This window comes from Moschus berezovskii, chromosome 17 (assembly GCF_049115385.1).
Source record: "Moschus berezovskii isolate FMDL1 chromosome 17, NW_MosBer_1.0, whole genome shotgun sequence".
Taxonomy (NCBI): Eukaryota; Metazoa; Chordata; class Mammalia; order Artiodactyla; family Moschidae; genus Moschus; species Moschus berezovskii.
Window position 1 is genome coordinate 27,866,024 of NC_142476.1, and position 13,888 is coordinate 27,879,911.

The 13,888-nt window shown below is 44.0% G+C and overlaps 1 protein-coding gene across 3 annotated transcripts in view; it reads right to left on the reverse strand.

The window, feature by feature from the left end:
• Positions 1-13,888, reverse strand: part of LAMC2 (laminin subunit gamma 2) — a 71,555-nt gene that overhangs the window by 27,043 nt on the left and 30,624 nt on the right. For all 3 annotated transcript variants that reach the window (XM_088845278.1, XM_055419117.2, XM_055419118.2), the window contains 5 exons: positions 10,635-10,733; positions 6,998-7,134; positions 6,078-6,200; positions 4,305-4,494; positions 993-1,105 (listed from right to left, as the gene is read on the reverse strand). In XM_088845278.1, coding sequence (XP_088701404.1) covers positions 993-1,105; positions 4,305-4,494; positions 6,078-6,200; positions 6,998-7,134; positions 10,635-10,733 — 662 coding nt within the window. The remainder of the gene's footprint in view (positions 1-992; positions 1,106-4,304; positions 4,495-6,077; positions 6,201-6,997; positions 7,135-10,634; positions 10,734-13,888) is intronic.

Genomic DNA, 13,888 nt, shown 5'->3' on the forward strand with positions numbered 1-13,888 from the left:
CCCAGATGATTCACTCACTCTGGCACGCATAATGGTATAGCACTTCATCATCGCTGAGTACACTGGTTCTGGTGTCAGAAAAATCAGGGTTTGAATTCTGGCTTGATCGTCACTAGCTCTGTGAGTTGGACAAGTCACATAACACCTCTGACTGTGTTTCCTCAGCTATAGAAGAGAAATGACAGAGGTATCTACCTCCCATGTTGTCATGAAATTAAATGAGACAATGCATGTATTATTGTGTGCTTGGCACAGAGTAAAGATTCAATAAATTGTTGGTAAACACCTTTTCCACTTCCTGCTTTATTCACTGTATCAGTGACATGGAAATGGTTCATGTTAGCCATGCATCCTTTTTACATGAATGCTAAAAAGCTTAAGCAGTCTCATTTAAATAATTCCAGTCACAATAAGGAGAACCCAACATAGTACATAGTATGTAGAAAGTTCAATAATAGGAATTAACAAAATACATGGTAATGTCCAAACATGGTAGTACCAAGTATAATCCCAAAGGAAAACTACTCAAGAAATAAAGAGAACAGTGTTGTAGATACCACTTCTGAGCTAAGGGAATGTGTCCTTTTGCTGTAGGTTACCTTCTTCAAATAATCGGCTTCAATATAAATTCAGAGACTCTCTAGCATCATTTATTCTTCATTGATGTGACCTCTTTTTGAGAAATACTCCTTCTTAACTCTTTATTGACCGGGGGATTTTTGCAGAAACTAATGTTTGTGGTTGGTGATTTGTTATATTGAAATACTCTGGTCAATAACGTTTGGGTAACAAAAGAAGTATTAATACATCTCTGGTTAATAATGTGTTAACAATGTCTTGTAGAATGTAAAAATGTAGAACCAATCAGAGATTCTACATCAAAACTATTCATTGTTTGTCTACTTGTTCGGAGACTGTCACCAAGTTAGAGAGCTGAAGCAAGTTAAATGAAAACCTAAGAAGGGAGGAATTCCTATCTTTTAGTCACTTACTGTATTCTCCGTAGGTAGCTCGGATCCTCAGGGCTGTGAGGTTCCGCAGTAACCTCCGATACTCAAAGTAACTCAGCTGGGGTCTCCAATTACTGCTTGGATGTTCATTTAATCTGGACAATTTAAAACCAAAAGTTGAAAAATCCGACTCTTATCAAATCTTATAATGTGTATACCTGATACAAATCATGCCCAAGAATGCAGGAACAACTAAGCCCCTTCACAGCCCTGGTTAGAGGGGGAGGAAGGACAGGTAGCCATATCCCTGTAGGCACAAGCCTGGGGCTTTCCCACTCCATGGGAAGTGCAAGCCCCACGGGATGTGATGGAGCGTAGGAAGCTGAACTCCAGGGGTTACAGCATCCAGTGTGGGTCCAAGTCCTCAGAGACCACTTTCTACTCTTGGTCACACGAAACCTAATAGCAGGAACATCTCTGAGTTCCAGAAGCTCTGATTTTTGAGAGCTGTCACTCACGTTTGGTTTTGTTGTTTAAACGATTTGTTATCTGAGCACGTTTCACCTCCTATTCTCGTGAGTCAGTGTCCGCCTTTTACACTGTCCACATCTAATACTTCTTAGTTCTGGCATCATGTTGCCTCGGTGTATCACATCACCAGCCCCTGTACTGTTTTTTTATGTTGTTTTTGGTTTTTACTGGAATAGCTCGTTCAGGAACAACCCTAACCCTTTTGCCTCATCCACTGATTCATGAAATAAGTGTTTACTGTTCACTCGTTTTGAACTAGAAGCTGTGTTAGGACAGAGAATACAAAGACAAGTAGAGCGAACCGATCAATGTCTACCCAAGGCGGTGGGCAAACGTGTAATCATGATACAATGCGGAGAGCACGACACAAATGCATGAACAGCACGCCAGAGAAATCCACGATGGGTGGAACTTTAATACAAAGGGGAAACCTGGAAGCTCAGTCTCAAAGAGTAGTAGTTCACCAAGCTGAGGATGTGAGAATGGGTATTCCGGCATGGAGAGCTAAGTGTGTGCACCAGAACAAGCTGCAAGTGGAAATTTAAGAACACAATGTGTGTTGTTGTGGGTCTTCCATACATTACTGCCGTTAGTTCTACCCCGGGGTAGGCCCCCAACAACCTTCATCTGAACCACTGTGAATGTGATCCGATGGTTCAATTGAAGACTCTACCCAAACTGTCCCCCACACAGGATGTGCACCCAGCCTTCACATCTGATCCCGTCGCTCCTCTGCTTCTAATCTCTCAATAGATTTCCATCATCTTGCAGGCATGGGCCAGATCTCAGCACCTTGACATGACATTCAAGAACCACCATGCTGGGTCTTTTCCCGGCCATTTTAACTTTATCTGCCCACCTCCCCTCCACTAGCTGTGTTCCAGCCACAACCACTGCTTACCAATGCCCTATACTGCGCCGATACATCCCCACATGTGCTCACATGTGCAGCCTGTCCTGATTTGTCCCTGGAGAGCCTTGTGCTTATTTCTGTTCTCAATCCACACAGTCCTCCTAGTGAAGCTTTTCCTGACTTCTTCGGACAGAACTAAGACACTCCTTCCTTTCATCCCAAGTCCCCATGAGCATGCGCCACCACTGAAGTGATTTTATACTGTAATACGTTTGCACAAATAATAACATATCCTACGAGACAAGAGCTCTTGGAAGGCAAAGACCATGTGTCTTCATCTTGAATTCTCAGCCTCTGATACAGTATTAAGCATCTGAGAGGCACATCCCCTCCCCTGAACTCTCTGTACCCACCATTCAAAATTCCCGTACTAGAGAGAAATATTTGCAAATGATGTATTTGATAAGGGATTATTTATCCAAATTATACAAATAAGTTACACAACTCAACATCAAAAAGCCAAACAGCCCAATTAAAATATGGGCAGAAGACCTAAATAAACGGTTTTCCAAAGAAGGAGTCCAGATGGGCAACAGGCACATGAAGAAATGCTCAACATTACTGATCATCAAAGAAATGCAAACCAAACCCACGATGAGACATCATCCCACACCTGTCAGAGTGGCTGCTATCAAAAAGACAACAAATAACAAGTGTTGGCAAGGATGTGGAGAAAAGGGGATGTTTGTGTGCTCTTGGTGGGAACGTGAATTGGTGCAGGCGCCATGGAAACCAGTGTGGAGGTTCCTCAAAAAGATTCAAAATAGAACTACTATATGATCCAGCAAGTCCACCTCTGGGTATTCTTCTGAAAGAGCCAAGAAAACCAATTCAAAGAGAAATACACCTATACGTTCACCACAACATTATTTACAATAGCCAAGATATGGAAAATGTCCATCAATAGCAGATAAAGAAGATGTGGAGTGTGTGTGTGTGACGGAATATTACTCAGCCATAAAAAGAATGAATTCTTGCCATTTGCAACAACATGGATGGACCTAGAGGGTGTTATGCTAAGTGAAAGAATTCAGACAGAGAAAGACAAATATATGATTTCATTTACATGTAAAATCTAACAAACAACAAGCATAATGAAACAAAAACAGTCATAAGAAGGGAGGGCATGGGGAATGAGTGGACTAGGTGAGAGAGATTAAAAGGTAAAGGCTTCCAGTTATAAAATAAATGAACCACAAGGATGCAATGGACAGCCTGGGAAATATAGTCAAGAATGTAATAACACTGCGTAGCAGCAGGTGGTAACTAGAATTGTCGTGATCATTTTGTAATGTATAGAAACATTGAATCACTATCCTATACATAGTGTTGTAGGTCAATCATACTTCAAAACATCTCCCATTTCACAGGATAACATGTAACTTCCTTAGACACACACAGGACCAGCCATGACCTCACCTCCGCCTCTTCTCTGACCTCACTTCTCCCTGTATTCCTCTCCCCCCCTCTATGTTCCACTCACGCCTCATCACTTAGAATTTCCTAAATGTACAAGACTTCCTCAAACATACTTCTTCTGCCATGTTAACCTTCACTCCTTTTCAATTTCCTTAGAAAGCTACTCTTCATTGTCACATTTCTCGGTAAGCTTTCCTAGATCACTCCAGTGTGAGTTACTGATGCCTCCTGCATGTATTCAAAACACTTGTGTCCACTTTGTCACTTACAAGCTGTACTGTGATCATCAGTTCATTTTTCTCCCCCATTAGCCTGTCAGGGGCTTGCGGGCAGCGATCATGACCTGTCTTAGCATATAACACCATATTTGGTCCATAAAAGGTGCTCAGAAAAACTTGTTGAATGAATGAATGATCATTGAATGAATACACAAAGGAATCAGACTTCAGTCACCGTTTGCTCTATTTGACTCACTTATCGTCTCTCTCTACCTGAACGTGTAAGTCTTGGTGATCCCACAGGGCAGTGTCTTGTCACGCGGCATCAAGGGAGCTGTGATCCGTAGACCAGCACCTTCCAGAATCACGTCATGGGCAGATGGGTGTCTGCCTCCCCTGTCCACACGGTAGTCAAAAGACAGGCTCTGCCCATAGCTCACCTGTTGATTCCCAAGAAATTTGGCTGTGAAACAGATAAAAAAGACTGGGATCAGCTGTGACACTAGAGAAGAAAAGGAGTGAGCAGGTTTGCATGGATATTGGCAATTTCTCTTGGAGTTCTGTATTATTCACCCATTACTCCCCACAAACTACTTTCAGAAGAGCCAGTTCATGGCACTGGACATGGCCATACTGCTATTGGCTATGAAGAAGAGTTAGTTAATGAAATGCTAAAAGGACCTCATTAGAAGACAATTCCATCTATTACATGATTCAGCATGGCCCTTATCAGTTCCGTTCAGTCACTCAGTCATGTTCAACTCTTTGCAACCGCATGGACTGAGGCACACCAGGCTTTCCTGTCCATCACCAACTCCTGGAACTTGCTCAAATTCATGTCCATCGAGTCAGGGATGCCATCCAACCATCTCATCTTCTGTCATCCCCTTCTCCCACCTTCAATCTTCCCCAGCATCAGTGTCTTTTCAAATAAATCAGTTCTTCCCATCAGGTGGCCAAAGTATTGGAGTTTCAGTTTCAGCATCAGTCCTTCCAGTGAATATTCAGGACTGATTTCCTTTAGGATGGACTGGTTGGATCTCCTTGCAGTCCAAGGGACTCTGAAGAGTCTTCTCCAACACCACAGTTCAAAAGCATCAATTCTTCGGCACTCAACTTTCTTTAGAGTTCAACTCTCACATCCATATATGACTACTGGAAAAACCATAGCTTTGACTAGATGGACCTTTGTTGGTCTTTATGACAGACCAATATGTAGAGATTCCCAGGTCTATCAACAATAGTACCATCTGTTACATAATGCTTTCTAGTTTATAGAATACTTGCACAAACATCATCACATTTGATGGCAATAATTCTTGGTTAGTCATTATTCTTCCCACTTAATAGCTGAAAGAATTAAAGTTTGGAAAAGTTAAGAGGCCACCTTGCCCAGGAATCACATATTAGCTAAGAATATGAACTAGAATTAAAATTCTAGCCAGAAGGACTTCCCTGATGGTCCAGTGGTTAAGACTTTGCCTTCCAATCCATGGGGTGTGGGTTCAGTCCCTGGTCAGGGAACTAAGATCCCACATTACCTCATGGTCAAAAAGCCAAAACATAACACAGAAGGAATATTATACTAAATTCAATAAAGACTTTAAAATGGTCCACATGGAAAAAAAAGAAATTAAAAAAAAAATTTTTAACCAGAGCTTTTCCATCCAACTTTTCTGATTTTTATATTTTTAAAATTTACAAGTGGTTTAAAGCTTTGAGAAATGCTTTGTCTTCACTTTCCCATCTGCTTCCTGATAGACCCACAGATTTGACCCCAGTCCTTATTTCTTGTTTTGGTGGGAAACTTAGAAATTTGCCATTTGACTGAAGCAGGAACCTGCACTGGGATCTGACCACCTGGACACCCAGTTCTACTCTATTGGGCTGTGACTTTGTCAATAGGACTGAAGCCCCAATTGTCTTCTGGAGATGCTACTGCCCTGGACACTAAGTGATAAGATTTTCACATTTTCTAACCCCATTCTTCTATCCTGACTTCCTAGCCTTCTAAGTTGACTTCTACAGGAAAAATATCATACGTACCAGGAGCTACAAAATAGACAGGGTCTGATCGTCGTGCTGAGCTAAACACATCTTGATGGCGCTGTGACCATTGGAGCTTTGCAGGAAACCCATTTCTCTGGACAGCCTTCCAGCCATCAACATCTGGAACATAAGTAAAACCACTCTTCATTAGAACAAATCTTATCATCTATTGAGGTAAACAAGGCAAGACTTGGTTGCTACTCACTAGCAAGGAGTGAGTAACAAGTTGGTTTTCTTTATATTTCCACATTCGTGCACCATCCTCAGAATTCCCTATGCACCGCTCTGCTTCACCTTCACCTACTCCTGTTTACTCCTGTTTAACTTCTTGTCTTTGAGTCTGATTCTTGGAATAAGAGAACATGTTTTCATCTGCCTGTAATTTGCATTTTTATTTCATTTACATAAACATGGTCTGACCGTAGTGAGGTAAGAGGGTCCAGTATGTTCAGAGAGAAACTCAGAGTTGAGATCATATTAATCTCCTATATTTTTAGAGTGCTTTGTAGCTTGGTAACTAATTTCACATAAATTAACTCGTTTGGCATACGTGAAAGAAGTAATATTAGTGAATGTGAATTCCATTCCAAGACTTGTGTTAAGCCCCTCAATCCAATGATTCTTTTGTGGTTTTAAAGTACATTAATAGGAAATGCAGGGAGTTAAAAATCTGTTCTCTTTTTAGTTATTTTTATAACTCATTCATAAGCTGGTCTGAGTAAACTGTTCAGATATAACTTTTCCAAGACAATAGGCTCTTTCTGATTGCCTGACAAAATAATGTACATTTAAAGCTAGAAGAGAGTCATCCTGTTAAAGATGACTCAAGGACCCCATCCTGCGGACAGAAATCTATAAGCACAAAGCCCTATACAGCAGCAAATAAAACATAGCACCTAGAAAACAGAATGCTTTACCTTGATGGAAGGTAGATATGATTTTATGGACACTGTAGTCTCCAGAGCTTTGGCAGCTGGCTGAATGCCCATAGCAAAAACATTGGGTGCAGCCCTCAGGGTTTCTCCCATCCAGGTGATAGTAACCTGGTCGGCACCTGCAGGGGTGTTTTAGAAATTGGGACAATATTATAGGTTATTTCTCATCTCCACAGAGAATACGGTGACTGATCATTTCTACTTTCTCTCCCACCCAGCCCATTAATTCCCAAAGGTGAGAAATACTCAGTTGCACATACCACTCTCACTCCCAGACCTCCTGATGGACAATCACAGGCCCCCATTAAGAAAGCAAGAAGAATATTCACTTTCTCTTCCTCTAGCAGAGCAGCAACACATTGGGCATGATGGTCTGGAAACAGTGATTTTTCCCATCCTTGGTAAGGAATTCAGTGGGCAAGATGGGGTGGGGTCAGGTAGGGCTGTGCAGAGTTGGCCCAGTCCTAGAGCACTGTTTAAAGGGGGTAATAGGGTGGGAAGTGGGGGCCAGCGAAAGACAGGCAAATGCCCCTGGATTGGGAAAATCCCCTGGAAAAGAGAAAGGCTACCCAAACTAGTATTCTGGCCTGGAGAATTCCATGCACTGTATAGTCCATGGGGTCACAAGGAGTTGGACATGACTGAGCGACTTTCACTTCACTTTCATAGTGCAAAATCAGCAAGGCAGGCTAGCTGTGAACTGTAGATGCTACATAAAACAGCAGTAAATAAATACCTTTTTTTCTCCTCTATAGATCAAGGGTTTAAAAACTCATTATAGTTTCTGTGGAGGAAAACTGCAGATTAAAAGAAATTAAAAAGCAAGGAAAGAAGGAAGTGGGGAGGGAGAAGGGAAGGAAGAAGCGAGTCAGAGAAAGGGCGAAGAAGGCGTGATAAAGGAAGGCAGGACGGGAAGGGAAGGGAACCAGCAAAACTAAACACACAGTGTTTAAGGATGTACTTGGGAGACAAATTATGAAGAACAGTGGTCACTTCTAGGAAGGAGCGAGGATATTATGGGGCTGGTACATTTTTAGCAAAGGCCAATTTCATATAAAAAGCAAGAGAGTTGCAGAAAAACATCTACTTCTGCTTTACTGACTATGCCAAAGCCTTTGACTGTGTGGATCACAATAAACTGTAGAAAATTCTGACAGAGATGGAAATCCCAGACCACCTGACCTGCCTCTTGAGAAACCTGTATGCAGGTCAGGAAGCAACAGTTAGAACTGGACATGGACAAACAGACTGGTTCCAAAAAGGAAAAGGAGTACGTCAAGGCTGTATATTGTCACCTTGCTTATTTAACTTATATGCAGAGTACATCATGAGAAACACTGGGTTGGAGGAAGCACAAGCTGGAATCAAGATTACCAGGAGAAATATCAATAACCTCAGATATGCAGATGACACCACCCTTATGTCAGAAAGCAAAGAAGAACTAAAGACCCTCTTGATGAAAGTGAAAGAAGAGAGTGAAAATGTTGGCTTAAAGCTCAACATTCAGAAAACCAAGATCATGGCATCCAGTCCCATCACTTCATGACAAATAGATGGGAAAACAGTGGAAACACTGGCTGACTTTATTTTGGGGGGCTTCAAAATCACTGCAGATGGTAATTGCAGCTATGAAATTAAAAGACACTTACTCCTTGGAAGGAAAGTTATGACCAATCTAGACAGCATATTGAAAAGAAGAGACGTTACTTTGTCAATGAAGGTCCATCTAGTCAAGGCTATGGTTTTTCCAGTAGTCAGTCATGTATGGACATGAGAGTTGGACTATAAAGAAAGCTGATCACCGAAGAATTGATGCTTTTGAACTGTGGTGTTGGAGAAGACTCTCGAGAGTTCCTTGGGCTGCAAGGAGATCCAACCAGTCCATCCTAAAGGAGATCAGTCCTGGATGTTCATTGAAAGGACTGATGTTGAAGCTGAAACTCCAATACTTTGGCTACCTGATGCAAAGAGCTGACTCATTAGAGACCCTGATGCTGGGAAAGATTGAGGGCAGGAGGAAAAGGGGATGACAGAGGATGAGATGGTTGGATGGCATCACCGACTCAATGGACATGGGTTTGGGTAGACTCCGGGAGTTGATGATGGACTGGGTGGCCTGGCGTGCTGCAGTTCATGGGGTCACAAAGAGTTGGACACGACTGAGTGACTGAACTGGAACTGGACGCGAAGAACTGACTCATTGGAAAAGCCCCTGATGCTGGGAAAGATTGAAGGCAGGAAGAGAAGGAGACGACAGAGGATGAGATGGTTGGATGGCATCACCAACTCAATGGACATAAGTTTGAGTAAACTCCGGGAGTTGGTGATGGACAGGGAGGCCTGGCGTGCTGCGTGCTTCGTGGGGTCACAAAGAGTCGCACACGAGTAAGTGGCTGAACTGAACTGAATTTCATATAATTAGTGCGGCTGACAACATTTGTTTTATGAGACTTTCTATTTCTCTATTCTATTTTGAAATTTAAAAGGTTTTCAGAAAGTGACTCCTCTTGTAACACTTAAGCTATGTTCCACCACCCCCACCCCAGTAGCAAAGAACTGGCTGAAAACACAAGCCAGGAATGTACCTGGCATTGCCTCTGCCCAGGTATAAGTGATTGGCCCCATGCCAAAAAACTGCTTTCTTTCTTTGAAGGAAATATGGGGGAAGGTTTTACCTCTGGGGCCCACCTCACAGCCCTCTGCTTACAACAGTCTCAGGGGAGCGAAGAGTTTTAAATCCAGGCTCAGTTTGTATTTAAGGAATTTCCTGCAGCAGCAACTGGGGGTGGACTGGCCTCACTGTACCACCTGCCCCAGTGTGGCTCTGACATCCTCCCCTGGGTCGTGTGTGTGCACATAACCACCATCCCATCCCTGGGCAGGCCCTCGTCTGCACACAATGGTTATTTATGGCCATACGCTGCAGTATTTCCACTGATTAAGATTTTCCCAACATGTTTACTTAGGCCAGGCCTTCCCTGGGACTGAGTTGAGTCATGAGGCCTCATCCCTGCAGACCTTGTACAGAGCACCTGGGACTGTCACAGCATACACAGAGAAGGGACCCAGAGCAAAAGATTGGAGTCTAGTGAGATTTGGGGCCTTGTTTGCATTTAAAAAAAAAAAGCCCATATTTATTTATTTACTTGACTGCACCGGGTCTTAGCTGTGGTATGTGGGATCTTCATCTTCATTGTGGCAATGTGAACTCTTAGCTGTGTGACATGTGGGATCTAGTTTCCTGACCAGGGACCAAACCCAGGCCCTTTGAATTGGGAGCATGGAGTCTTAACCACTGGACTACCAGGGAAGTCCCTTGCTTGTATTTTTTTTTTTTTAAGCCTAGTTTTTGCAGGACTTCCCAGTGGTTAAGACTCTGTACTTCCAACACAGGAGGCTTGAGTTCCATCCCTGGCAAAGGAACTAAAATCACACATGCTGTGCAGTGTGGCCAAAAGATAAATTAAAAATAATAATAATAATAAGGTCTAGTTTTTGAGGCCAGGGAGCAGGAAGAAGGTCATCAACATTGGTTAAGTGTTCCTTTTCCATCGACCGCACTCATGCTGGTTGTCAGGGGACCTCCTGCTGTGTACAGAGGGTCACAGTTCACACAGACCTATCGCAGTGCTCTCCCGTGACAGCTGGCTTGCAGACACAGCGGCCTGTGTCACAGGGCCCCGAGATGCCGGCTGGATCACAGTCACACTTGGAGTCTCTGGAAAGAAGAAAAAGAAAATTAGAGCTGTGTTTCCAAATGCTCTGAACTACACACATGAAGATGAGGTGCTCATAAGCAAATGTCACCAACTTGAGTCAATCTTTCATCTTCAATGAGGCCTCTCTTAGCTATTCTTGTCCATGCTAATCTCTCTCGGGCCCTTTAAGGATTCGTCTGTCCATGCTGCTAGCGCTACTCAAAGTGTGGTCTGTGGCTGGCAGCCAGTCCAAGAACTGTTTACTACCCACTCCTAGAGAGAGGAGGGGTTTGCCTCAGAATGTAAACCAAACTCATCGTGAAACTGTTTAGCTTGGTTGACTGTTTGCGTCAGTTGACTTGAAAATTTTTTTATCATTTGTTTCTCTGTTGTTTAATTCAGTGGTGTCTGCTTTCATCATGGTTGATTCCACCTATTTGCTTCTTGTTCATTTAGTTCTTTCTTCTGGTAACACTTCTATTTCACATATAATTCATACCGTGCAATTCATTATTTAAAGTATACAACTTGTTGGTTTTAATTGATCCTCAGAGTTATGCCAAGAGCACTACAGCCAGCTGTGGAGCATTTTCATCACTCTAAATAGAAAGCCTGTGTCCTTTAGGAATCACCCTCATTGCCTTCCCCCAAGTCCTGCTGCTGCTGCTGCTGCTAAGTCACTCCAGTCGTGTCCGACTCTGTGCGACCCCACAGACAGAAGCCCACCAGGCTCCCCCGTCCCTGGGATTCTCTAGGCAAGAACACTGGAGTGGGTTGCCATTTCCTTCTCCAATGTGTGAAAGTGAAGTCGCTCAGTCGTGTCCGACCCTTAGCGACCCCACGGACTGCAGCCCACCAGGCTCCTCCATCTATGGGATTTTCTAGGCAAGAGTACTGGAGTGGCTTGCCATTGCCTTCTTTGCCCCAAGTCCTAGGCAACCACTAACCAACTTTTGGCTCTGGAGATTTGCCTGGTCTGAATGCCTCCTATAAATGGAATTGTACTACATGTGGCCTTTTGTGTTTCGATTCTTTCACTTAGTGTGTCTTCAAGATCCATCCATGCTGTATCGTGTATCAGTAGTTCATTCTTTGCATGGCTGAATAAAATCCCATCACGTGAATATACTACATTTTGTTCATCCACTCATCAGAAGGCACATTTGGGTTTCACTTTTTAACTATTATGAATAATGCTAATTATTCAAAGTGGATAATTTGTGTACATTAATGTGAAAATTTGCATATGAGTTTTTGTGCAGATACATATGTTTTCATATCTCTCGAATCTAGGAGTGAAATTGCTATCAGTTTTGCTGATTTTTTTTTCCAGTTGCAAGACTTTCCTCAATGAAAAAAATCAGTATTTTCATTATTTAATTTTGGCACAATCTCCTTGTCTTGTGCAGACTAGCGCTCTGACAGATGACTGGTCTCTGACTAACCAAAGCCCTGGTCTCTATCACCGAGCTTCCCCATAAGCATTTGTATTTATCTCATGCGTCTAACATCGAGTTTGTTCTCTTCCCTACTGACCTGCTCCTCCTGACTGCCCCATGACCCCATCAGATCCTGCCCAAACCTGCCTCTGACCCCTCCTCCTTCACATGGCTCATCTAATCAGTGCCAAGTCCTACTGGGCTTCCTGAAGATTTCTTTCCCAATCTCCATCTTTCAGTTGCCACGGTCTCCTCCCTATCCTGGCCCCTCCACACTACTATCTGGACCCTCTGAGAAACACATACTCAGCATCTACTGGTTGCTAAGCACTGGGGATAGTAAGAAACAGGAAACAGTCCTGCTCTCTAGGAGTCTCAAGGCAGGGCAGATACATGAACAGCAAAGGCAAGAAAGCACAACTGCAGCTGTGGCCGAGCTGGAACACACTCACGGGCCTCTCCCCGCAGCAGTGAACACGACAAAGCCAAAACCAGGCTTCCATTCTAGTGGGAGAGACAGACAGACACAAACAGAAAGTAAGAGACTGTAAAACAAGAGAGTCAACAGAAAGCGGTGGGGACTGCTCCGGAAGGCCTCTGAGAGGGGACGGACAAGGTGGGGATGGAACCCGAGCAGTTCTGTGTGGCTCTGCAGGAGGGAAGAGGACTCCAGGCCAAGGCCAAGGTCACATACACTCGGCTCCTTTGAAGAAGGAAAGGAAGCCTGGGAGGGGGTGAGAAATGGAACAGAAGCCTCAGGTGGCAAATGGAGAGGGCAGAAGGGTCTTGGAGGGCCCTAGCTGCCTAGATCGGAGGTTTCATCCACTCATCAGGGAAAGGAGCTAATAGAGGTTTGGAGCAGAGCCATGATGTCATCTGCTTCATAGTTTACAAGGATTACCAAGGGAGACAGGGCCTGGGAGGGGTCAGGGAAGGCTGAGAGGGGAAGAGAACCTGGGATGGTGGTAACAAGGATGGTGCAGGCAAGGCTGGCGGGTGGGTCTCACACGGACAAGGGGCTGGACTCATGGGTGATGAGGAAGCGGTTTCTCTGTGGGCAGCCTTCTAGCCCATGGCTTTGCTGCCAAGCTCCTTCTCCCCAAAGTCAGCCCAGCACCTTGCTGGCTCTGCACCTCTGAGGGCTGGCCATGTGACTTATAAGGTACATGTCACCTTTTTCCAGAAAAGTAAGTTGAGGAGGACTAGAGAATGCTTCACGGAGAAGGCAATGGCAAGCCACTCCAGTACTATTGCCCAGAAAATCCCATGGATGGAGGAGCCTGGTAGGCTGCAGTCCACGGGGTCGCTAAGGGTCGGACACGACTGGGCGACTTCACTTTCACTTTTCACTTTCACACATTGGAGAAGGAAATGGCAACCCACTCCAGTGTTCTTGCCTGGAGAATCCCAGGGACGGGGGAACCTGGTGGGCTTCCGTCTATGGGGTCATACAGAGTCGGACACGACTGAAGTGACTCAGCTGCAGCAGCAGCAGAGAATGCTTCAAGCTAAAGGAGATTCAAATTATGCAGAAAGTTCTTCTACTCTAAATCCACTTATCTGAAACAAGTTCCAGGTTAAAACATTAAGGACTCTTACCTTCCCCCCTAGTTCGTCTATAGGAGGGGTAGTTGTCAGGGTGATGAGCATGGCCTCCACAGACAACATTCTGAGCCTGAGTATGAAGTCCACCAGCAGCATTGGGCACCTTATTTATCCTCTCAGGATTTAAGTTT